Source organism: Ursus arctos, unplaced genomic scaffold, assembly GCF_023065955.2.
Source record: "Ursus arctos isolate Adak ecotype North America unplaced genomic scaffold, UrsArc2.0 scaffold_1, whole genome shotgun sequence".
NCBI classification, from domain to species: Eukaryota; Metazoa; Chordata; class Mammalia; order Carnivora; family Ursidae; genus Ursus; species Ursus arctos.
Genome location: NW_026622763.1, coordinates 87,537,566 through 87,564,908, shown reverse-complemented (window position 1 = coordinate 87,564,908; position 27,343 = coordinate 87,537,566). Strand labels below are relative to the sequence as shown.

At 34.8% G+C, this 27,343-nt stretch overlaps 1 protein-coding gene across 1 annotated transcript in view; it reads right to left on the bottom strand.

The window, feature by feature from the left end:
* Positions 1-27,343, bottom strand: part of VWC2L (von Willebrand factor C domain containing 2 like) — a 147,006-nt gene that overhangs the window by 99,599 nt on the left and 20,064 nt on the right. Inside the window, exon 2 of the mRNA XM_026492019.4 lies at positions 24,683-24,812. Within this exon, the coding sequence (XP_026347804.1) occupies positions 24,683-24,812 (130 nt within the window). The remainder of the gene's footprint in view (positions 1-24,682; positions 24,813-27,343) is intronic.

Here is a 27,343-nt window from a genome sequence, read left to right as displayed (position 1 = left end):
GACAGTGTAATACCCGGTAGTCTGCTCACAGAGTACATGTCCAAAGGCCATGGGCTTTGGACAGGAAACTGGTAAATATAGATGCGACAACTTTTCTGCCATGAGATTCAGTGAAAATTAAGTTTCTAAGCCTGTGTCATCTGTAAAAGGACTGTTGGGAAGATTAAATGAGATGACCGAGCTACCCAATAAATGTCTGTTTTACAGGCAACTTTACCTTTTACCACTTTACGTTCATCTCCCCTACTCACCCTATAGTGCATGAAAACAATGCCTACTTTCCCACTCCTGCCTTAACATATTCACTCACTCACTTACCAATTTTAGTCTCCAATGAGTACCTTATAAATAAGGTTAGTCTTTTATTTAAATTACACATGATTATATGCCCATGAGATGCAAAGTAAAGAGCCTGCAATCTCTAGGGGTTTGGGGGCCTGCTTTAGGTGTTGAAACTTGTCTTCTTCCAGTAGGTTTCCAGGAATGTAATTCAGTTTAGAGCATGGCCAGTCTGGATAGTGCCATCTTCCTCATGTTGGAAAGATTACTGAGACATTCTCACAAACAATAAAGATTACTGAGAAGTCATTGAGACAGCCTTTGAAAAATTTTGTGGGGAAATGGGTAGTTTTTAATGAAGAGGATATATTTCATTAGTGTATGACCTAATGTTTAACCTAGTCTTAATCTGCCCATGATATACTGACCAGCTGTCTCAATAGGGAGCTACAAAGTCAAGTTCTATCATTTCTGCTTACTTACTCTTTGAGGGGCAAATACTTTTATTTTCCTATAGAGAGTCTTTCAAAAGACTTTAGGTATTTGCTGTTGAAGTCCCTGAAACAACAGTGGAAGTCAATATTTTCAAGTTCGAACAATTAAAGGAACAAATCACAGATGCTGTCATTTGAAATTAGATTTTTCTTTACCTGCTGGTGTTTTAAGTGAAATTATGGATGATTTAAGTAGTTAGGACTGTCAAAAAAACAGAGGAAAGATGACTGAAAAATCTCAAGTGGTGTGGAAGAGAAGGAAACAAAGTCACAGAAATTTAAAAAAAAAACCTTTCTAATCTGAATATTCATAAATTCCTTGGCTCTAATATTTAATTCCTATTTTATTATTTTCTTATATTGTCTATCAGCTTTTTCTTTCTTAGTGTGGGACTAAAGAGCAGGATGTAGTGCAAGTATCTATTCGATCTGCTAATTCCTAATGCTTTATCAATCATCTAGATAACCAGACACCGATAAAAAGGTTTTAAACATTTATTAAGTTATAAGTACATGAAATCAATCTTTGCAGCTGTGCTCAAACTAGTGGACATAATAGTTCAAAGATTCTGCAGAAGGGAAAGCATAAGGACCAATAGATTGCCCCATATTGGTTACTTATAATTGATTCTCTCTAATAGAGCCAAAATGACTTAAAGTTCTATTTATTTATTTTTTTCCCTCTAGGCACTCTTTAGCAGATTTTCTGTATAATTTTCTTTGAACATATTGCAATGGCAATTAATTGCCTTTTTGCTTGTTTGTTTGCCTGGATTTTTCTTAAAGCTGGAAATTTCTTGAAGGTAGGGACTAATCTAGGTCACCATTTTATTTCTAGCAGTTAGCACAGTGCCTGGCACATGGTGCCATTTACTCAATAAACGTGTGTCAACTAGGTGAAGGAGGGTAAAAATACTTGCTAAACTAAATTGAGCTAAAAAATATTGATAATTTTATGCCATGGAATACATTCATCATAACAATAACAAAACAGGCCACAGGCCACTCAGTCAAAAATTTGGGGATCTCTTTTCCTAAGAAGTAAGTTCAAATTCTTTCTTTCTCTTTCCTTCCTTCCCTCCCTCCCTCCCTCCCTCCTTCCCTCCCTTCCTTCCTTTCCTCCCTCCCTCCCTCCCTCTTTCCTTCCTTCCTTCCTTCCTTCCTTCCTTCCTTCCTTCCTTCCTTCCTTCCTTCCTTCTTTTTCAAAGTTGACCTTGGGCATGATGTTTCCCAAGCCTCTTAACATGCCAAATCCCCTAGTCTTCTTTAGAAAATGTTGCCATCAACATTCTAAACACATATTTTTACTTGTAGGTGCACAAGTACTTATGGAATAAAAAAATAACCTTAAGAATCATTTGACTGGCACTCAACACCCAGCAACATATAAAAACAAATTCTATAAAATACTTGTCCTAAAAATGTGCAAGCATTCCTGTTAAATGAAAACAAACCAACAGATGCCTATGAGAAGCAGAACACATGCAGAGTATGTACTTTAGTTTAAAACATGGTCCTCTCAAAGTGAGCAGAGCTGGGTTCTAGTTCTTTCTGTTATAATATTTTGAACAATTCACCTTTACTTTCTATCTTTGGGTTTTCTTCAAGTGCAAAATAAGAGATTTGTATCAAATGATTTTTCAGGTCTCTTTCAGTTTTAAAGTTCTATTCTTCTATGATTTATCTAGAAAGTAATTGGGGAAAATGTATTTATAGAGTCTGCAGTCTGCCCCTCTTCTTAGAGCAATACCTATTTTATAATAGGTCTATATCTGTATTCACGTTATCACCATAATGTTTTGCATATATTGATAGTTCATTTGAGGACATACATGTAACATTATTGTTACTATTTTGCCTTTTGCTTTTTTTTTTTTTTAAGTCAAACCATGTTTAAAGATATCAGAGTCTCTTCTCCCTCTGAAAGTGTTGGCTCTAAGTTCCTTGGATGCTTGAAGAATGCTGAGATATAGTGAAAATCAGTTCCATTTCTATTCTTTACAGCCACGCTGTAAAGAAAATCTTATCATGAGTATTCATTTGTACAGTCAAGATTTTTTCTTAGGCTTCTGTTCAATAGAAATGAAACAGTCTTAAAGTTTACATTTTGCCTCAGTGTAGGAAATTTTAAATAGCTGTAATGAATGGAGAGTAGTTCTGGAAATTTTTTTTCCTAATGTCTTTCAAGGTGATACTTTACTTTTAGTTAACCATAAGGGAATATAGAAATCTCAAATGCTGTATAGATTTTTTTTTCATATTCTCATATACATTATACCCATGATAGTCATAGACTTTACACTCATGGTGGTATGAATCCAAAGCAAACCCATTTCTCACGTGAGAAGGATATTGTGGTTGACTACCTGGATTACATTAGAGCTTAACTGATCATTCCTGACTACTTGATAGTTATTTGCAAAACATGTATGGGATTTTTATTCAGCTTTATTGTATTTTGTATATTTTTCATCACTGATTTCATACAGTAGTACAATATAATTATTTGGTGTTTCTAACAGTTACAATAACAGAAGTTTAAAAAATGATTATTTTTTGTACTAAAAATATTAAATTTTTACTTATTTAAAATAATTAAACCAAGATCTGAGAGTGTCTTCCAATAAAAAGAACATGAATTTTTGAAATATTTTTAAGTAAAAAAATATTTGATACCTTTAAGAAGATCAGATTGATAATATTAATTTTCAAAAACCTTGTATCTTCAACATCTGAGAAGGGGGTTTATAAGCCATCAGAATAACTGCTTCTTAAGAGTCTCAAAGCTGTGTTCTTCAGTCAGCAATTGTGCTGTTTCGTGGTTTGTCAAATGAACCAATTTCCTCCTCTGAGTCTTCCTTTGGATTTCTGCATCTCTGGGTCCCCTTCTCTTCTGCAAATTCTTGTTCTCAGTATTTGGCATTAAACTGAGTGATAAAATTAACCACTTAATATTCTTTCCATTTTACCACTTTCATTCTTGCAATATAAATTTTCTTTCCCTGCTGATCTACAGAAAGTCTCTTTTAAAATTCTGCTAGTCAGCTAAATCTTTTAAGGTGGTAAGTTGGAAATGTTTTAATGTGCTTAGCTGGGAAGCATAATTAGAAAATCCATTATTAAATGTTCTATTTTATGGTAAATAATAACCATAGCACTATGAAAAATATGAAGTTTTGGAATTAGAAAAGTTTGGATATGAAAGCTAAATACATCATTTACTGGGTATATGGCACATTATTTCACATCCCTAAACCTAATTTCCCTCATTTATATAAAAGGTAAAAAAAAAAAAAAAAAAAAAAAAGTAAAACCAGACAAACATGAGAGACTCTTAACTATGGGAAAGAAACTGAGGTTGCTGGAGGGGTGGGGGATGGGGTAACTGAGTGACGGGCTTTAGGGAGGGCACCCGACGTGATGAGCACTGGGTGTTATATGCAACTGATGAGTTCTGAACTCTACATCTGTAACTAATGATGTACTATATGTTGGCTAATTGAATTTAAATGTCTTAAAAAAGGTAAAACCTCATAATACAGTAAAAATAGAAATAGTTTGTCTAAAGTATCCAGCAAAATGGCTATGACATAGTAGGTACTCCTTAGTGACAGCCATTTGGCACTTATTGTGGAGGCAATGAATATTATTATTCTAATTTGTTTAGCTATGAATTGCTCAGCATTGCTGTGAAAGGCAGAGATTAAACAAGCTTGGGTTTCTATTGGAAAATACAAGTTAGGAAATTAAACTGTGTTCTTTCAGTTATGTCCAAGATAGAGTAATTGATTTGATTTACACTCCCAATAGAAATTACGAAAAACAAAAACAATATATGAATAATGGTTTTCAAGACACTGGATATCAGGCAAGGGAGGACAGTGATCCCTGAGAGCTGGAAACAAATACAGGGAGCTCCATGATTGCTCAATATTTCTACCTTCAGAATGTTTAGGCCGTACTGCTAGGCTGTAAAAATTCCTAGAGTTGAATCAACACAGCTCAGGTTTTGGGGAGAACAGGCAGCTTGAGTTTGCAGGACAGAGTACTGGTGAGGAGAGTTGCCCACAGACAGAACTGCAGAGACCTGCAGATGGTTTCCCTCAAGTATTCAGCTGAGTACTGATCAGCATATGTATGTGAGGAAACTACCCAAGGCCAGGGAAAGAACCATCAGGGATTAGGGCTGGGAAAAGTGCCAGTCTTCACCAGCCAGACTGGAAAACCTTATGATTAATAGGGTATTGGGTACCGTGCTCTACATTTCTTGACTTAGTGGGAAATAATTAGCCTAGATTGAGCACTGTTCTAGTCCTGCTGAACATTCTTTAAAAGCCAAACATAAAAGGATGAAAGTAACTTAACTTTGTACTATAACAAAGCTCAAAAATATTTATAGAAAAACAAATGTCCAACACCCAACAAAGTACAATTTACGATGTTTGATATTCAATAAAAAATTACCAGGCATGAAAAGACACATGAAAATATGACTCATAATAAAGAGATAAATCAATCAATAAAAAAGATCTAGAGCTAACACAGATACTAGGATAAACAGAAAAAAAGAACATTAAAACATTTATAACTTTATTCCATATATTCAAAAAATTTAAGTAGAAGCCAGGAAAACAAAACCAAACCCAAACAAAACACAAATCTAACCTCTAGAGATGAAAACTACAAAGTGTGGCTATGATTATTGGCAAATTAGACATTGCACAAGAAAAGATTAGTAAGCTTGAAGACATAACAGTAGAAGTTATACAAAATGAAAAACAGAAAAGATAATTTAAAAAGATGAACAGAACATCGGGTGTGGGATAATTTTCTGCAGCTTATACATGTATAATTGGGGTTTTCGAAGGTTGGGGAGAGAGAAAAAATATTTGAAGAAATATTTGAAATATTTGAAGAAAGCCGAAAAATCTCTAAGTTTTAAAGAAACTATGAATCTACAGGCACAAGAATATTAATCACAAGCATAAAAAACACTAAAAAGACTACATCAAGTCGCATAATACAATGCTCAAAAATAGTGATGGAGAATAATCTTAAAAGCAGCTGGAGGTGGGGTTGGGGAAAACATCTTGCATTCATAGGAATAAAAATAAGAGAACAGCTGATATCTTGCCAGAAAAAAATAAAGGCAAGGGAGAAAGCAGTGGAGCAATATCTTCAAAGTACTGAAAGAAAAATAACTATCAAGCAAGAATTCTATACCAATGAGAATATCTTTTAAAAATGCAGATTAAATATTTTTTAGACATGAAAAAGCTGAAAGAATTCACCAACACACTTGCCCTACAAGAAATAAAAAATATTCAGGCTGAAGAAAAGAAAATACTAAGAAAAGCTATACTAGATGAAAATATTGATCTACATAAAGGAATTGGAAAGCATTGGAAATAATATGAGTGTGTGTGTGTATATATATATATAATAATTTAAATCTCATATATATATATAATGAGTGTGTGTGTATATATATATATAATAATTTAAATCTCATATATATATATAATTTAAAACTCATTAAAAGATAACTTACTATTTAAGTAAAAAACGAAGTACTGTAGGGTATATAACAAGCATAAAAGTAAAATGTATGGCCAGTTGGGTGGCTCAGTTGGTTGAGCGTTTACCTTCTACTCAGGTCATGATCCCAGGGTCCTGGGATTGAGTCCCACGTCAGGTTCCCCACTCAGCGGGAGCCTGCTTCTCCCTCTATTCCCTGCTTATAGTCTCTCTTGCCATTTCTGTTGCTATCTGTCTCTCTCTCAAATAAATAAATAACATCTTAAAAAAAAAAAAAAACGGCCACAATCTTACAAAGGTCAGGAGGGTTTAAATTCAAGTGTACATTCTTAAGATTATTATACCATACACGAAGTGATCTAATATTACATGAGTGTTAAGTGTGATAAGTTAAAGATATATACTACAAGCCCAAAGAAACCAATAAAACAACAAAATAATTGTAGTTTAAACAGCCAACAAAAGATAAAATACAATCATAAAATCTTAAAAAGGCAGAAGATGGAAAGAGAAAGAAGAAATGGGAAGAAGAAAAGGGATTATTAGAAAAAATATGATAGATTTAAACATAACCATATATCAATAGTCAAATATAAATGATTTAAATACCCCAGTTCGAAGGCAGAGATTAAAAAGCAACACCCAAGTCTATTCTGCTTGATGAAAAAAGACTCAAATATATAAACACAAATAGATAAAAGTAGAACAATGGGAAAAGATACGGCATACTAACACTAACAACAACAACAACAACAACAAAAAAGCTGGATTGGATATATTAATGCCAAAATAAGGTTACTGAGCAAATAATATAAGGGATGCAGAATGTCATTTAATAAGTATAAAGGAGTCAATTTATAAAGAAGTCCTAATGAATCCTAAATTGATGCATATAATAAGAGTTTTGAAGTACGTGAAATAATAGAACTGCTAGAAGAAATACACAAATCCAAGAATCATCATAATTGATAGAGTATGCAGAATGTCAGTAAGGATATGAAACACTTAACACTATCAATCATATTGCGTAATTAGCAGTTACAGAATACCATACTCAAAGGCTGCAGAATATACATTCTTTACAGGTACACATGGGATATTTATCAAGATAAGACACATTCTTGGCCACAAAATGAATCTCAATAAATCCAAAAAAATTTCAAGTAATAGAAGTATGTATGTTCTTTCACCTTTGTGGAATTAAATCTGAAATCAGTGACAGATATCTCGAAAATATCCAATGTATGGAAGCTAGCATACTCTAACTCATGGTTCAAGAAGAGATCAGAAAGGAAATAGGAAGTGTTTTCAATTTAGTGAATATACAAGCGTATCAAATTGGCAGATGATGCTAAAGTAGAACATAGGCTGTTTATAGAAAACACCTGTATTAGAAAAGGAGACTGGGTGTTATACGCAACTAATGGACCATCGGACTTTACATCAAAAACCAAGGATGTACTGTATGGTGACTAACATAATATAATAAAAAAATATTTAAAAAAAAAAAAAGCTCTCCAATTGATTACACCGTATTGTACCTTAAGAAACTATAAAACGACGAGCAAGTAAACCCAAAGTAAGTAGAAGAAAGGAAACACGAGAGACTAGAGCAGACATCAATGACATAGAAAACAAAAAGGAGTAGCCAAGATTAATAAATCCAAAAATTCATTATTTGAGAAACTAAAAATGAACTTCTCACCAGATGAATTAGGAAAAAACAACCATGGAAAGGAGAAATTACCAATATCAGGAACAAGATGAAATAACTACAGAATTTGAAGATATTAAAAAGATAGTAAGGCAATATTAACAACTTTATGATTAGAAATTCAGCAGCTTAGAGGAAATGTTGTGATGCCTTGAAAAATTAAATTTCCAATACTAACTCAAGATGCAATAACCCAAATAACCCTATGTCTATTAAATAAATTGAATTTGTTTTAAAAACATTTCCACAGAGATAACCAGCTCGGATAACTTCATAAGCCATTGGTGAATTCTGCCAAACATATAAGGGAAAATTAATACTAATTCTGCACAGGCTCTTCCAGAAAATTGAGAAAGGGGGAATGTTTTTCTTCTTCTATGTGGTCAGCAGTATCTTAATACCCAAACCTAACGAACACATTACCAAAAAAAAAAAAAAAAAAAAAAAAAAAATCTTTGAATGCCAATACACCTCATAAACTTATATTTAAAAAACCCCATCACTTTAGCAAATCAAATTCAACTCTATGTAAAAGCATGACCAAATGTAGTTTATCTTAGGAATGCAGTTGTCTTAGTGTTTGAAAATCAATGTACTTCAGTATACTATAAATTATACTAAAACTATAAAGAGAAAAGTATATGATCATCTTAATAGATATTGAAAAAGCCTTTAACAAAACCCAATCTCTATTCCTGATAAAATCTCTTGGCAAAGGAGTAGAATGGGACTTTCTCAGCCTGATATGGGCATTTATGAAAAACCTACAGTTAAAATCATAAGCAGTCGGGAAAGACCAAATGATTTCCCTTTCACATCCAAAAAGCACAAGACTGTATGATTTTGGCACTTCTTTTCAACATTGTATGAGATGTTCTAGCAAGTACAATAAGATAAGAAAGAGAATTAAGAAACATCCAAATGTAAAGAAGATACAGAACTATATTTACAGGTAAAAATAATTATCTATATACAAAGTCCAGTGGAATGTCCCCCTCCCTCCAAAAAGCAACAAGATCTAATAATTGAGTTTAGCAATGTTTCAGGATCTAAGACTAATGTACAAATATCAATTTTATTTCCATATGCCAGCACCAAATAATTGGAATTAAAAAAATGCACACTACATTAATATTTTAAAAAGAGAAAGAAGCTTTGGAATAAAACTGATCAAAGATGTCAAAGTCCTGTGGACTAAAAACTACAAAACAGTGCTGAGAGAAATTAAAGAACTAAGCAAGCAGAGAGACATACTATGTTCATGAATCAAGAGACTCAATGTTGTCAGTGCTCCTCAAATTAATGTATACATTCAATTCAATGCTAATCAAAATAGACTTTTTTTGGGTAGAAACTGATATATTGATTCTAAAATTCAGTTAGAAATGCAAAGGACCTAGAATAGCCAAAATAACTTCAGTGGAACGAAATGGAGAGTTCAGAAATACATGAAAATGTATATAGGTATATTTGGACAACTGATTTTTAGCAAAGGTACAAACAAAATTCAGTGGAGAAAGAATAGACTTTTCAATAAAGGGTGCTAAAACAACTGGATAGGGGCACCTGGGTGGCCCAGTTGCTTAAGCATTCGACTCTTGATTTCGGCTCACATCATGATCTCAGGTTTGTGAGATCAAGCCCTGCACTGGCATGGACCCTGCTTAAGATTCTCTCTCCCTCTGCCTCTCCTTACCTGACCCCCCCAAAAAATGAAAAAATAAAACAACTAGATATACATATTAAAACAAAACCAAAACAAACCTTCAATCAATTCCTTGCATCATATCCACAAAATGAATCACAGACCTAATTATAAAAATCTAAAACTAAAACATATCTTGAAGAAAACATAGGAAAAATGTTTTTGACTTTGCAAGGCCAAGGTTTTTTAGTTACAACACCAAAAGCACATTTCATGAAAGAATACATCAGTAAATTGGACTTCATCATCATCAAAAACTTGCTCTCCTCAAATGACACTGTTTAGGGAATGAAAAGATACAGCACAGACTGGGAGAAAATATTTGCAAAGCGTATATTCAATAAAGGGCTTGCCTCTAGAATATATACAAAACTCTCCAAACTTAATAATACGAAACAAACAACCCAATTTAAAAAAAAAGAAAATGTGCAAGTGATTTAAGCAGATATCCCTCTAAATATACAGATGGAAATTAGCATATGAAAAGATGTTCAACATTAGGTTGATAGTCATTAGGAAAATGCAATTTAACACCATAATGAAATAATAATACACTTTTATTAGAATAGCTAAAATTAAACAGGACCAATGAACCCAAGAACTGGTGCTGAGCAACTGGCATTCTCATGTGTTTTTGATGGGAATTTGAAATAGTACAGCCACTTTGAAAGTTTGACATTTAAAAAAAAAAGTGAAATATGTACCTACCTATGCACCTAGCAGTCTACATATAGGTCTTTTAGCAATAGAAAATAAAGTACATATCTATACAAAAACTTGTGTGAGGATGCTTATAGTTTTATTTGTAATAGTCAAACACTGGAAACAACCCAAATGTTCATCAAGAAGTGAATGGTTAGGTAATACCGTGGTATAGCTATGTCATGGAGTACTTTTCCACAATAAAAAAGGAATAAACTATTGATAAATGCTATGACATGGATGAATTTCAGAATAATCATGCTGAATGAAAGAATTCAAGCAAAGGAAAGTACATACTGAATTATTCCATTTATACGAAATCTAAGAAATGCAAATTTATGTATAATGACTGAAACCAGAACAGAGGTGGCTTGGGATGGGGTGAGACAGAGAGGGGCTGGACAGAAGGACAGAGGGGCACTAGGAAAGTTGTGGGAGTGATAGACATGGGCACTTTCTCAACTACAGTAATGGTTTCACAGATATGCATACGTCAAAACAGCAAACTGTACACTGTAAAACTGTACAGTTCATTTCATGTCAATTAGACCTCAATAAACCTGTTTAAAAAGATGAAAATAGTCAAATATAATTATGGCTTATAAAATGTTAATAGTTTTCATGACCTAACTACAGAAAGAATAATTCAGTTGAAACAATCGCTGCTTCATATAGATCAATAAAAGCAAACATGATGAATGAAGAATAAATTATCAGTAGTTGTGTTCATGTCACATTACTTTTCCTTTCCTTATTGTGCCTTCTCTAGTGATTTTTGCTGCCTTTAAAAATCATTTGAATTTAGCTTTCAATGACCATGGCTTTGTAATTAAATACTTTTAGGTTTGATCATTCTTGACAGCTTAACCCGAATATCATCTCCCTGGTATCTCCCACCTGTATAATTTCTAATCCCTGGGGTACCTGTCTTGGCCCATATTGGGATTTACCATTCCTAGGTCCTTGCCAGCCTACGTGCCCTTGCTTTAACTACAGGGTATTTTGTGTTCTGACCCTTCCTATTCAGCCTTGTTGTAGTTCTTGTCCTGGTGTAACATTATCTCAGATGACATGGCTGGTAATTATTTCAGCTTTTATCTTCCTCCCACCCGTCCTTCATTTGAAAGAGAACACACTCCCTATCAGACACCTGAGAAGATATAAATGGGTCTCAGGCTTTGAGGTTCAGAATCACCTAGGAGGCTTGTTTAGATACAGAATACCAGGTCCCACTCCCAGAATTTCTGACTCCTAGTTTGGGGATGGGTTCAGAAATTTGCATTTCTAACTAGTTCCCAGATAATAGTGATGTCATTGGCCCAGGGGAGGGGGGCGGGGGGGTGCTATTTTGAGAACTACTGCTTAAACATTAGATGGAACAGGGTTCAAATCCCAGCTGCGGGTCTGAGGGTAATTTGTTTACTTTAGTCTCAGTTTGCTCCCTTGCAAGTTAGCAATTATTATTGTTACCTTTTCATAGGATTATTGTAAAGATGAAATGTGTTAATATCTGCAAAGCACCTAGAATGCATGAGGATTTAATAAAAGCTAGCATTACTCTTAGTAGATGAATTATTATTAGACGGCTCATTGAGAGAATATATGAAAAAAGACAAGTACTCCCCTCAGCTTGTGCCATCAGCAGACATCTCTTTCTATTTCAGTGTCTTAGGACTCATTGTTGCCTCATGAATCCATCAGGCACCCAGGCATTCTCTCTCTGGTCCAGTATCTTCCTACTGTCTCCCTGTTATACCAGCTTTACCCTTCCCCACATTTAAACTCATTACGCCTGTGTTTGATGACTTAGTCATCTGATAAGCCTAAGAAAACACATGTAGCTTAATTGGTGTCATTAATACCCGGTGTTTCTCCCAGCTATTTTCCTCAAATTTTTTGTGACATCAATTTTAGAAATGAAAGAACTCGTGAGCATGGAAGTGTTTATGAATGTGTGTGTGTATGTGGACATGTACTTTGGCAGCCTGGAAGGGGGATACATTTCAGATGCCATTGCATCGGGGGCTGATTGCTTCACTAAGCTCAGGGACCTAACTACTGCATTTACTGGGGGCTAAAACAGAATCCAATTAAGTTTTTTTGCCATCAACCTGCAGGAATTCTGGCTTGAAAGGCTTGCGTGCTCTCCTCTATACTGCAGCTCTCCTCCTGCGTTGTTTTCATTCTCATCTGCCCCCACTCTTAAAGAAACCATCGAATCAAATCAAAGCAGATGGGTCAAAGCAAGCCAACACCCAGAACGCCACACCTTAATCACGTGACATCAGGCCTAGTGCCTACATCTTGCTCTTATTAAAATCCTAACACAGAAAGTTGGGCGTGAGGCAGGCTTTCAAGATTTGGATACAACACTGCCGACTGTTTTGATTTAATGATGTTGGAAACTAAGCTTAGCCTTCCAGAAGACAGGTGTGTTGCTTTATGGACCTTTCTGCAGAACACATAAAAGTGATGGGTGAAAGGAAGGGAGGACTCAGGGTTGGCTGGTTATCTGCCCTGACGAGCAGCAGCGTTTACGGCTGCTCTGTGCCTTCACCTTGTACAAAGGAAGCTCGTGTAAGCAAAATAAGTATGCATGCAGGAACTTCCCATTTCTCAATTGAGGGGCATCCAACCATAAATATGTTTCAAAGGAGGTTTAACATTTCCGATAGATTGATTTGAAGCAGCTCCGAGCTACATTTAAATATCAGAGGTCTTCCTGCAAGGGCTTCCTGCCTCAGCCACAGCGAACCTTGGAGAGTCTGCCAGTCGCTATATGCTGCAAAAGACATTGGTTAGCAAGTTTCCTTTCTCCCTGTTTAAGCCCTATTTCTGATTTCTTTTCCTGTTGCACAGTCTGATTCCTAGAATTAAATATTATCACCTGCAATCAGGTTTTTTCCCTCTGCCCCTAGATCAAGTCACATTTTCTGAATTTGTTTCATGTCTTCACATTAAGGGCAGGAGTTTTTACCAAATACTGACAAATCACATATTCGATCAACGCTCATGGCTTCTTTAATTGTTAAAAAGTCCGATCCCTATTGTTAGATAAAACATATCATTAAGGATAATATTGGCTAAAATGTTACATTAATTTTGCATTAAAGTGACCCATTTGTTACATATGGCCAGTTCTTAAGAAAAAGAAGCGTTAGGTATCCAGGGCAAGACCATAAAACAGTAAAATAGCAAACTGGACTCAGTTTCCCCTGGCAATCAGCCTGTCTCTGTTAGAGCACGTCAATGTGCCTCTCATCAATATATGTACCACTCATCTTGGTGGTAAACTAAAGCAAATTTAAATTAGGAAAGATATCTGCTGAGAAGCACCTTCCTTCCCATTATGCAAAGCATCCTAGACTCTCCACAGGAAAACTATGAAATAGAAGACTAATACTTTTCAAAAGTAACTGAGTTTAAAATAACTCAAAGAATCAAATTTCTTATTTAATTTTAGCTCTTCCAAAGGCACAATATGGGGGGTTATTTATTTAAGAACATATATGTGTACCTACCACACGTAGGTAGTGGGGATACAACAGCAAACAAAACAAAATCATTACTTGTTGAGGAGGTGGGGTCAAGCAACTAAATAAGCAAGATATATACCATGCGGATGATGATAGGTGTGACGGAGAATGAAAAAGCAACGGAAAGGGGTGGTTTGGGTGTTACCTTACAGCTCCCAGAACCATACAGGAAGAGAGTCTGGGAGACGAGCACCCCAGGATTCTGGGTCTCTTCTTTACTAATGACAAGGGTTGTACAAAGCCCAGGAGGTTTGGTCTTTCTGTAAAAAAGGGAATCTGGGCCTCAGGGATAAGTCTGTCAGAGACTCTTGTTCCAGGCCTCTGAAACTTCTGAGAGAGTCCAACCTTCCCAGAGGTCCGCCACGTTCATCCTGCCCAAGTGCTTCTGAAGACATTCAAATTCAAAGGTCAAGAAATACTATTTAAATTGCAACCTTGTTTTATTTTTATCTGACTGTGAAACACTGACACTAATTAGGAGGTGGGAAGGTGGTGGGGTGGTGGGACACAGCTTGCTCTGGGCCTCTCTGAAAAGCCCGAGCTTCTACCTGCCAATGCAGACATGAGAGGAAGAAGGACAACTTCATAATGTGTCTGTATCAGAGAGGAGGCTTGGAGGAAGCAAGATTCTGCACTTTAATTTGTGCCTTCCTGGTCAACAGTGACCCATTGGTCCCTCTGAATGCCTCTCAGAACTGTGTGGATAGGTAGGCCGTATGAGGAAGAGCTCAGAGGTCATTGTGGACTGTTGGCTCCACACCCCTGAGATGAGCAGTTGTACTGTATGCTCAGTGAAGATCTCCCATGGCCAATGACGTAAGCCTTCCATAGATAAGATTATTTCTAGGAGTTCATGAATCTTGGCAAGACTAAATGCCTTGGCTTCCCTGCTAGACCTTACCCCCACTTAATAACTTCTAGAATCAAATCCAACTCCCATGGAACCCGTCAGTGATCCCAATTGCCCTTTTACTGTTATCCCTGGTTCATAGAGGTATCTTAATTAGAGATTACTACATACAATCCTAGAAGTCAGCAATATTCTATAGAAACATAATTGAAGAGAGGCTCAAGAATAAGAGAGAAGGTGGGGTTAAGAATAGAAATGCACAGTCAGTTCTGGAAGATATATTCAGCAGTCTGCCAAACTACTATTTTTGAGCCAGATTATCTTTGAGGTTATATGAATGTTTAGGAACAAGACATTCAGTGCGTGTGTGTTCATTACCCTTCCTGCAGTCTCTCAGGCCCCCCGTGGGCTGGTGTGCTGAGCAATACCCATGACACTTCAAGGAGTGCATGCCACTCTGTTTTCAAAGGAGCAAGTGTGTGCTTTGTGGGATGACCAGACTCAACATTCCAAATGTTTAGGGAAAACATAGTCCCTAAGCGTTTCCTATATGATGAGGAGGAAACACAGAGAAAAAGTTCATGTTTCTGAATGAGTTGGCCTGCCTTCCTTCATTTTCTGAAGGGCTGGGTATCCCTGATAATTAAAGAAGAGATGTGATTAGCAGGAAATAGATGTGGCATTAATTTTCATTGTGTCAACATTGTAAAATGATGTTTCTGAAATCTAATTTGCTGATGAATTAAGAGGGAATCCTGTTAGTTTAAGACAACGTAAATATAAATATTTCCCTTCATATTTTGGAGGAATCTTTATGAAAGCAATAGGAAATTATTGTTTGTGGCTCATTAAAATAGCTACTTATAATTACTATGTTTTGACATCTACTTTATACCAATATGATAATTCTGACCTTCAGTTATGGAGTCAATGAAATGCAGACTTTAACACTGCCTTTCATAGGATGTTCTTTCATCATGAACTATTTCAGGGGCTCTATAGCAAATGGATATGTGCCATTGCCAGAAAAATTTTCACCTTCCATGTGTTCGTTTTATGTATGTTTCACCTGTTACTAATTGTCTACATAAGAGGAAGTGAGAAAATATCAAATTAAGGTGAAAGACTTGTATCCAACTTACAGACTTAAAAGGCTGATTTTGTGATTCATGGAATATTTTAGCAATTGCCCTAATAATTAAGTGAATATTTTAGCAATTGCCCCTAATAGGTGCATAAAATGGGTGATGAGGTTTTCTAAATGCTTTATAAAGAATCTTATAGTTGAAGAGTTGAAAGACAAATGGTAGAATTATTAGTTAATTGATGGAGTACAAATTTCTAACAAGGAATCACAGTGCCATTTCTAATAAGTGACACATCATCAATTATTATCAAAGTATAAAAACAGTGAGAAAGGATTGTACATGATCTTTTTAAAGAATTTGTCTATTTTCTGTTTTAAACTGTAATCATAAATCACAGGGATAATAGGTGTTCGTTGTAGGAGATGTAAAAAAAAAACACACAACAGTATAGGTTAGCAAAGGGAAGAAAGTAGAAATCCTCTATTATCCTACTCTACAGAGTTAAGTACCATTAACATTTTGAAGTATTTCTCTCTTTTTCTATACGTATGATATATTTTCATATAACAAAAATAGGGACATATTTGCATTGACTTCTGGCCCATAGTTTAATTTAATAATATACTCTGAACATGTGCTTTGTGTCTGTGGGGAATGTCCTTAATTTTTTTCTATAATATTATTTTCTTAGCAGTCTATGGTATTTTAAACAACCACTTTATTGTTGAATATTTAGGTTTCAGGTTTTCCAAATTATGCTACTATAAATGACTGTGTAATATCTCTCTATATACATCTTTATATGCTTACCTGATTATTTCTTTTTGATCACTTTCTAAATGTGACATTGATGGATCAAAGCCCTGAACACTTTTGTTGCCCTTCAGGGAGGATATATCAGTTTACACTCTTACCAGTAACACACGGGAATACCTGTTGCATTTTACCTTCCCCTAACTGGACATTATCTTTTAATTTATGAAGAAATTTATGGATACAATTGTGTTACTTAATTTGCATTTAAATCTTTCCTGTTATAGATTTTTTTTTGTTTTGTTTTTATGTTTAGGAAGACCATTCCTATCCTGAGAATAAGTTAATGTTTACAGTATTCTAAAAATTCCTTTATGATATCATATATATATATATTTTTTACATTTAGATCTTTAATCCAGCTGAAACTTATATAATGGGTGGGACAGGAATGTAATTTCACTTAAAATGATTCACCTTTATAATATATTTTTAGAATAATACATTCTTTCTCCAGATACTTGGGTGTCACCTTAACTATATACTAAATTGTGGGCTAATTTCTAATTTTCTAATCTATTTATCTGTTTGTTTTTATTCCATTATTATACTGTTTAAGATTATTTTATCTTTATACGCTGGTTTAATATATCTGGTAGATTGAATTGCCCAACCTTACCAAGTACATTCTTTTTCATGTACTTAAATTTTTCAAGTTTTGTCAACTTACAAAAGAAATTACATCGTGTAAAATAATTTGAGAAGATTTCCATTTAATTTATCATTAGAGAAATAACAACCTAACAAATTTGACTTTTCACATTTAGAAATTTGGCATATTTCCTTATTATTTTTTGAGTAGTTCTTGGTAAGTTTTTGTGATTTTTAAACTGTATGCATATATATCGGCCAAATATTCATAGTTATTTATTTTAATGTTTTTTTCTTTAAAGAATAACATAATCTCTGGATGCGAAATAGATTTATTTTCACAATTTTGAACCATGTGAAATTAAAGTTTAAAAATGTATTAAAGGCGATGAAAAAATAAATGAAAGGTAAAATGGAAGCTAATTAAATAGTAATCCAGTACAAGTACCTCAATGAGTATTTAAAGGAAGAAACAAGTTCTTTTTTTGTCAACTAATAGCATGTTAAAAGAAAATTTAATCTATAGTTATTTCTACAAATTTTCTAATCTTTTTTTATTATTATAAAACTTGAAATACAACGTGGGAAATGAGTAACACTGCTTGCTCATTTGCCATTTCAAATTTCTATAAATAGAAATAGAATTGCCGAGTAAAAGATACATATACTGTAATTTTGATACATATTGTCAAGTTTTCTTCCATGGGGATGTGCCAATTTATTCCACCAACAATAGAATTTGCCTGTTTTACAGTATTAACAATAAAGTGAATTATTAAATTTTAGGATTTGTTCCTATGTGTAAATTTTAAAAAGCTATCAAATTTTCATTTGCATTTTTTTCTAAAATTGGTTTGAGCAATTTTTCATGTTTTAGAAACTTTTTTATTTCATTTTTTGTGGAATGACTTTTGAAATTCTTTGCCCATTTTTAAAATAGAATTGTTGGTCTTTTTTTCCTACCAATTTCTAAGAGATCTTTATGTATGAGTGAGATTAACCCTTTGGATATAAGATTATAATTTATAATTAAGATTTTTAATTTTTTTATAGTGGTGTTTTGGTTTTGTTTTGCTATGTGGAGATTTTTATTTGTTTATTAATTATAGCCACTTCAAGATTACAAATCAGATTGAACAGATTCTCTTCTTGTACTGTTTTGGGAAATAAGTTTATATTTAAATCTTTGTTGAATTGAAAATTTTCTGGAGTTAAGAGATAAGGTAGAAGTTTAAAATCATTTCTTTCAGGCAACTATCCAGTTGTTCTAACACCATTTCTTTTACAAATTATCTTTTTCCCATTGATTTGAAATACTACTTTATCTGTCGTTAACCAAATTTTCATGTGTTGCTAGGTCTATGAACTCTTTATTACATTTTGTTGATATCTCAGCATCGTATACCAGCACCACAATTCAATTTTAGTAGTACATATATTTCATGTGTGTGTGTTTGTGTGTGCATGTGTAGAGAGAGAGCTGTATATTCATTTTGTACCCTGCTATCTTACTAAATTGTCCTTATAGTAGTTTTCAGTTTTCTTGGTTTTATCAAGTATACAATCATATCACATGCAAATAGTAACAGTTGTATCTCCTCCTTCCCAATTTTTTTCTTCCAAATTCTTTCTTTTCTAATTATATTAGCTCATTCGTAGCTACTCTCTATCTGAAACTTTAAATAATAGTGGGCATCCTTGTCTTTTTCCTGACTTTATTGAGAATGCCTTTAGTGTTTACCTCGTAAACACAATTCTGTCTCTTTGGACTGAGGTAGGTATATTTTATCATGCAGAAATTATCCACTTGGTCTTATTTTATCAAGAGTTTTTGTTAATAGTTTTTGCTGATTTGTGTCTAATATCTTTATATGTGGAAATAGTGTGATCTTTCTCTCCAGTTTGGAAATAGAATAAGTTATATTAATGTATTTCCTAATATTGAACTTTCTTTGTAATCTCCACTTGGTCAGGATGCTTAATTATTTTACTCCTCTTGTAGATTCTTTTTGCTAACACAAATGTGCAATCCCATTCCCACAGTCTCTGAAAACCCAATTTTTTCCATAAATTTCATACCAAAACTCAGTTGGTATTAAAACCTGATTTGAGACAGTGTGAGACTCTCTATTTATTCAGTCTCAGTATGATTATTATGTGTCTTGTTGTAGAAATGTCCATGTGATTGAAGAATGCTGCCCTAGACCCACTGGCCATGTAATGTACTATACAATACATGAACTCCATTCTCTTTGTAAAATCCACAACCTTAGAGTTTTAGGTTGGGGATTTTGTATCTTATTAGTTCCCTATTACTAATTACAAGTCAAGTCACCCTTCACTTACTATTTTCTTAGTTTCTTTAGTTTGTATCAGTATGATACTCGGAAAAAAAAGAAAAGAAAATTTTGTTCTTGTCTTTCCTCTGGAAGAGTTTAATTAACATTAGAATTATCGTTTGTTTAATGGTTTGATACAACCTTTTAAATTATGAAAATCGTTTTCTTGAAAATTCATTCAGTAAAGAGGCTTATGAAATAAAACATCAAAAGTTTTTTGCTTCTACCTTTGCACTTTTATTTTTAGTTACTATTCTGATCATTGAATCACTGTTAAAAATTTGGCATGTAGTCTTCCAGAACTTTCCTTATGCCTCATACCAAAAAAAAAAGGGTTTAAAATTTTTCTAAAAATCTGATTTATTAAGCTGAATAATTTTTTATATTTTTCGAACATTTATATTTTGTGAGCTGTTTGTATGCTTTTCTGTTTTTATTATGATCAGTCTGTAAATGTTTAATGTTTTAAAGAGATTGGCTCTTGTCTTCCCCCACTTTACCTTCTCACTTTTCCCTGAAAGCAAGCATTGAATCATTACTACTGTTCTACTGTGTATCTACTTAGTTATTTTCCTATATACATACAAATTTTAATATCTACTTAAAATTGTATATTAATTAAAAATGTTTTAAATATATATCACTTAAAATGTATGTATTATATATAACATACATTAGTATATTCATATTAGTATGTATTGTATGTAACACACATAGTATATTCATTAGTATATTCATAAAATATGGTCTACTATACATTCCCTGCTTATTTTATATAGTGGTAAAAAGACCCCAGGAGGGTCTTCTTAAAGGCTGCAATCTATTTCATTAGCCCATTGAAGGACTCTTTGGTTTTTCTCTCACCATTTTGCTCTTAAAGTGCAGTAAAAATGCAGCACCTGAATGTGGGGAAAGTATAGGAGGAGGGATTGCTGACTTCAAGTTTCCCGAAACTTTTGATAGGAAGTACCTTCTTGAGAGTTGTTTTCACATTTTCTCACCCCCTTTTTAAATATCTTTGCTGATTTGGTGTATTATGAATTCCAAGTTATTATCAATACAATCTTGGTATCTCCTTTTTATAATTTTTATGTCCCTGGTCCTTGTGAGGTTGATCATGTTTTTAGATATGTATTAGACATTTGGTTTTCTTCTGTGAATTTCCTTTATATACTCTTTGCCCATTTCCTTCCCCATAGAGTCGTTTTTCTCTCTTTATTTCAAGGAGCTCACTGTATATTAGAGATATTAACAATTACGTGTGTCACACGTTTGCTCCCAGGCACCTCTAAAGTTAGTGGATGCCTCCAAAGTCCCCTCTCTCCCTTATTTGTGCACTTCCTGTCGCCTCCATTGTCTTCTTCCTTTCTGTTTTCTCTTTTGCCTAGTCTGTTTCCTGCCTTATTTCTATCACCATGAAACTAGAAGAGAATAAGGGAAAAGGAATTAAATGTCGGGCCTTCAGTTTAGCTAGAAAGGATATGGAAACTTCTCACTTAGTGTGTATGGAGGATTTGGTGGGTGCTTCCTGTCTATTCCAGTTTTTCACAAAGTGACTTTTCCTTCGGAACTGTTAATAATGACTAACTGTATAGCCCAGTGAAAACATGGAACTCACTGACATGCTGGCTGATCAAATGTAAAATTTGGGTGCTCCAGTGAACAAATATTTTATCAATAAAACGTATTTTCATTTACCAAATATTCTAAATCGTTCTATGATGCTCCAAAATAGAATTTTTTTAAAGCAAATGCTGTGCTACTTTACTTTTTTATACTATAAAGACAGAAAACCATAATGAATACTCATTAATTAATATAGAAAGGACTAGCGCTAAAAGAGGTCAAGGTAACACAACCTTGGGGAAAGATGGGCAGTCAGGAAATGTCACATTTTTCAGGAAAGCATTTGGATTGCTCGCTCTTGCAGAGATATGGAGGAGGGAGAAGCAAATGCTAATAATATTTTAAAAAACAGTAAATTCCTTTGTCAATTCCCCCAGTCCTCACCAAATAAAAAAGTACCTTCCTCTTTCTCCTCTTATTTTGTCTGTGCCCAATCATTCACATTGTCCCTGAATGTTTCTTGTTTTGTTTGTGCTTAAGAAATCTGAGAATGAAGATTTTTATATTAGCTGAATATTGAGTTTTAAGGTCAGGTGTGGTAGATTCTAATATTTTAAACTTTTGTTTTTTATCTTTAAAACTTCTTGCTCCTGGCAAGTTATAATTCAGGAAGGCAGAGAAATTGATGTTAGTATGCAAAAGCAAAGTATTTGGCAGCCAAGATAATCAGCATTTATGCAAACTAGGAATGTTCAACATTTATGAAGATTTAAGAAATGTAGAAAATGTTATAGGGCTGTTTACAAATTAAGATTTATTGCCTGCACCTTGAATCCATAGGGTAGATTTTTATCTTTTTTTTAATCTAAGAAATCAGTGGCATACTTTAAGAGTTTACACTGTAATAGGCAAATGAATCTTGTCATATAGAATGAAAAAGGCTTACCATGTGTTGGAAATTTAAGAAATTGTTCCAGTTGTATTCTGTCATAATAAACATCAACCTCCCCTCTCCCCCATCCCTGCTTTTCCACACTTGGGTCATCTGTTTCTGTTTTCTGGGCTAAGCTTAGAATGAGCGCAAGCAAGATGTGGCTCAGTCTGTTCTCTCAGTAAAAGTATCAGTATCATTGGTGGTCATAAGGATTCTTCAGTCATCCTTAATGTGCTTTTCTTTGACAATGATTATACTTCAGTTTTGGGGCACAAGTGACTAATTAGTATCATATAAATAAAAGATAATATGTCATAATGTTACAGAGTTTGTCTTCCTACTAAGTCTAATTCAGGTTCATTTCCCTTATTAAAAAAAGAAGAAAGTTTGCTTGGACATGGCAAAAAGGAACACCACTGCAGTGCATCATGAACAAGATTCTGGAAAACTTAACTAATCTTGTTCTCTTAACATGTTTTTTGGGAATATAATGGGTGACTAATTAATTGAACAATTAAAGTCCATTCATTATATGATCTTTTTATACGAAGAGGGTTTCATTTGAAGATAAATTTTTACTCTGGCACATGGAGAGAAGTCGAATAATCTTGGGTGACATCAAATTAAAGGTATTAGTTGGTAGTGGCTGATTTGACATTTGACATAGACATTAACCCTGGATGTATTATAGGCTTTGGTGTGGGGTCGCTAGGAGGATGTGGTAGTACATGCGTTAAATCCTGTGTTTTAAATATATGGTCTAGTATGCTTTCATTCTATGAGTGTTCTAAATATGTCCAGATGAGAGTTCTTAACTATAAGCATTATTTTGTTTACCATAAGTGTGAAACAAAGCCAACCAGGGACACTTAGGGAAGAGAGGATCCTCAAGGACCTGTTTAGACAGTTGCTTCTAGAAAAAAAGCAGTCTTCAGTCAAAGACTTGTCAATCCTATTTTTAAAGATTGATTAGGTAGCTGATTTTTTCTTCCTTCTGTCCTTGGAGAAAATGAAAAATAACAGGTCCTCTTCCACTTTAGACTAACCATTCATACACTTTATGACAGTTAGGTCTCCCTTGAGCCTTCTCTTCTCCAGGACAAATTATGCTAACTCCTTGAGTCTGTCCTCATAGGTCCTATTTTTCAACCATTAAATCATCTTATTGTTCTTCCCCGTATCTTTTCCAGTTTCTTCAAAATCCTCTAAAAAATATAAAGTCTTAAATTGTATATCTTTACATATATTAGATAGGTTAGGACTTCAGGATGGTATTTATTTCCACCTTCTAAGTCAGAAAAGGTGGTCACTATGACACAGGTCAGTTGGATGAGAGGAATAAGAATAAAAAGAGAAGGCAGGTGAGCAGTTGAATATTCAACTCAGTGGATTCATATGATCAGAAATAGTAAAACTGTGTCTGCAAAAATGTCATAAGTGTTCTTCCTAAGTCCTTTGGAAGACACCAAAACACAAAAATCATTATAAAAACAACCAGAACTGCTTTTGTTTTTTCTTTAAATAATTTTTTTTTTTACTAATTATAATTCTAAAAAGAAAAATATTAGCCTGTGAATTATCATGATGGCAAATTCAGGACAAAAAAAAAAAAAAAGAGGTGGGTGATATAGGAAGATAAGCACTTGCTAACTCAAGGAAGGGCACAGGGATTCAGCATTAGAGTGACCTCAGCTTAATTACGAGCTAGAACCACTTTTTCAAGCAGGTATTGACAGGAGGGGGCATTTGTAGATTGTTACCAAGTGTAGCTTTATTTTTTGGTGGTACATGGCTAGTAGGAAGAGCGTGATACTAGCTTTGCTGATATGCTGTCCTGGGTCTATGACATTGCATTGTCTTCTCTGTGGCATCACCTTGACTTTGAGTGACCAGCATGACCAGCATACTATAGGCATTTCAACCTCTCCATTCCACAAGGGCCAAAGAGGAACCCATAATCTTATAAACCAAGTTCTCCTCTAATTACTATAAGAGTAAGATTCCAGTGTAATAAAACCTAGAATAAAAGCCCTAAATCTTCTAGTCTTTCTTACTTCAACTTAAGTGCGTTAATGATTGAAATCTGTATTTCTTTGATAATTTAACTCTAAACCTAAAGTTTTCTCTATACCCAAAGCAAAATACCTGGCATTTACCCTACTCTCTCTCCTCGGTTATGCACTATGAAATGGGGTGAACTGCTTCATAGCTTCCACAAGAGAGAAATTAAGTCATTACAAAAAGGTGGTCCTATGTTCTTTCCAATATCCTCCCTATAAATCAACAGTAAACAATAGGGATCACAACAAAATCAGCTAATAAGAGCTTTAATTCCCCAGATGGAAAGCTTCATGATGCACCCATTGCTGGTTTATTTTCATGTTAAGGTGGGATAAGAATATAAATTTGCCATGCCCATACTGAAGAACCCCAGGCTGATCTTAGAGGGCTCTTACATCGAATGGTGGGCAGTGGTGAAATATTTGCAGTTTGCACTAACCCCTCTTTGAAAGCTAATGCAGTATGGTCTTACCATTTTTGCAGACAGGACAACATTGTTCTGGTTCATAGACTGGGTTGACACACTCAGGAACTGCGCAGTCTGCTACAACACAGTGAACTTCATTGCTGGGCTCACAGCGACACCATTCACATGGAGAGGGCTAGGAACAAATCTAAAATTAGCCCCTTTTCTCCTATAACTTAATGCTTTGCACATTCAAATGCTGTCAGAAGATAAAACACCAGTGTTTATATTGGCTTTACTGTATTGACTCCATTTACCATGTGTATGATTCATTCTTCCCCAATGGAAAGCAACCTGGAAATCCAATCACAGTGGGTCGCCATGTGCCACTCAGGTTGCCATGAGCAACTGGAGCACACCAAAATGACTCTTCCTATGACTTATGTCCCTACTTTCCAAAGAAATGGACAACTAGTATGTCACCTCCTGGTTTGGTTTCCAGATGCACTGACTGCTCTGCCTTCCTCTGGTGAACAGAAATGATACGGGACCATGTGAAATAAGGTTTTGCCATTTGTCACTTTTTTTTCCCCTAACAAAGACAAAGATTACTGAGAAAAAAAGAAAATGGTAAATTGTCATCCTTACCCTTTGCAGGAACTCTTTTCCAAGCTAACCTAGACTCTAAATGGTATTTTTTTTCCAATATTAAATTTAGAAAAGATTGCATTTGGGACCCAAATACCCAGGTACTGCCTCTTGAAAGATGTAGTGAATAACTTTCATCTTGCCTGATTGCTTTTATGAATGAACTGAAATCGATTGACTTAAAGAGCCACTATTTAAGAGGCAGAGACTCTAAAAATGGAATCAAAAAAAGGAAAAAAAGGGGAAAAAAAGGCAGAAAACAATTTTTGTCTCAACAGTACTTACCAGCCAAGAGAGAGTTTGAGATTTTCTGTTTCTTTTCTAGAAACTGCCTATACCACAAATCATCTCAAGCAGTGACCACTCTGTGACTTTCTCATGTGTACAAATTCTAGCTCTCCTTTCTCATGAAACAGAGACTTGGAATTCTGGAATAAAAACTTGGAGGTCTTGGAAGTTATAAGGTCTATATTTTTCAAATCCTGCCATTTGTTCTGAGAAAATTCTGCCTCTTGTCCCGTGCCACAGGGCTATAGTTCCTCCGTCGCAAGCTGTGTTAATTAAAGCTCTCTGCCTTTGTCTCGGTGGCTACTGTCCATGTCAGCTCATGTTTCTTCTTGAACCTGACCGTTTGGGTAATATCAATGCTTCTTGACTCAGGTAGTCTGTGGGGGTGAACTCTCTTTCAACTAATTATTTTCAAATTAATTTTACCTCTGCTTTCTGCTTGAAGAATGATAGTCTAGCTCTCAATTATTTTACTTTCAAATTTAGTAGGAATAAGAGAATTAGACATAGAATCTGTCAGAAAAGTATTGCTATTTCTTAACATGGTCAATAAGTTTATTGAGGGTACAGTTAAGCTCTTTACTGTGTGGTAAGATGGGTTAAGTATCTCAGAGGAATTTGTTGGATCATTCTAAGGGCTGGGATTTTCTTGAAGCTACTCTACTGAATAATCTCCGTAAATTAAAAGATTTGATACCACAGCACATTATTTGTTGGAGAAAATGTGAGAAATACTGTGACAAAGGAAACTTCTTGCTGCTCTACTGTTTCTTATTTTGCAAACCCCATTGTGATATTTTAAATATCCAAACAAAATGGTCAGAAGGTGTCCCCCTTTCCTTGATTAATTGCAAAAAAGTATTTTTGCCTGGCCTTCTGAAGTACAGCAAGGACTTGACCTGCATTTATTGCTAATGTGAGAGAAAGTGGAAGCCAGTAATCTTGCTTCTACACCCCACCCTTCCACAGCTGTGACTTTTTGTTTTTGCTGGTTCCTTTCTTGCTGAAGCAGGGGCTGCTCTGTACAACTCTAGTGGCCTGATTCTGGCATTAAAAATTCCAAAGAGCCCCTAACTTTTTCAACGCAAAATGTTTACCTCAAAGTAATTGTGGCCTTTGAGAAAGGTTGATGGGACTATTAGAGTCCCAACACAGATTGTTAAAGACACCGTTCTGATTCAAACAATATTTTTGGACATGATTAACTACTGGATATCCTGCCAGACAATGTACCTGTATCAACTTATTTCTCATAATAGCCCTATGAAGGAAGATTTGTTATTATCTCCATCCCGCGGATGAGGACACAGGCTGAGAAAGGGTCAATAACTTCCCCCGTTCTGCAGGTAGTAAAGGGCAGAGGCAGAATTTGAACCCGGGCAACATACTTGCTATACCGTACTGCCAGTGAGAGCAAGAATCACTAGTCTGGGTACTCCCATTGGAGTAGTTCATTTTCCAGTGCTTTCTACCCTTCTCCATGCACGCCAGATCCAGAGGAATAGCCATTAGGAACTGAATAATTGATTTATGGAAGATTCGTACTTCTGCTAAGAAAGAGAATTTCACTAGGGTATTTAGTGCATAAAGAGATTATCATGGAGCCATAGAGCTGTTTAACCTTCTGCAAATATAAATTAGTAAGAAAACTATAGTAGGTTGAAGTTAGGTTGCCACGAGGCTCATGTTCTTGGGAGCGTTGGCATCTTTAGCCTGGTAACTACGCTCCTGGGGATCTGGGAGAAGCACATACGGATAATGGCCCAGGGATATCTGTGCGAAGCCAGTGGA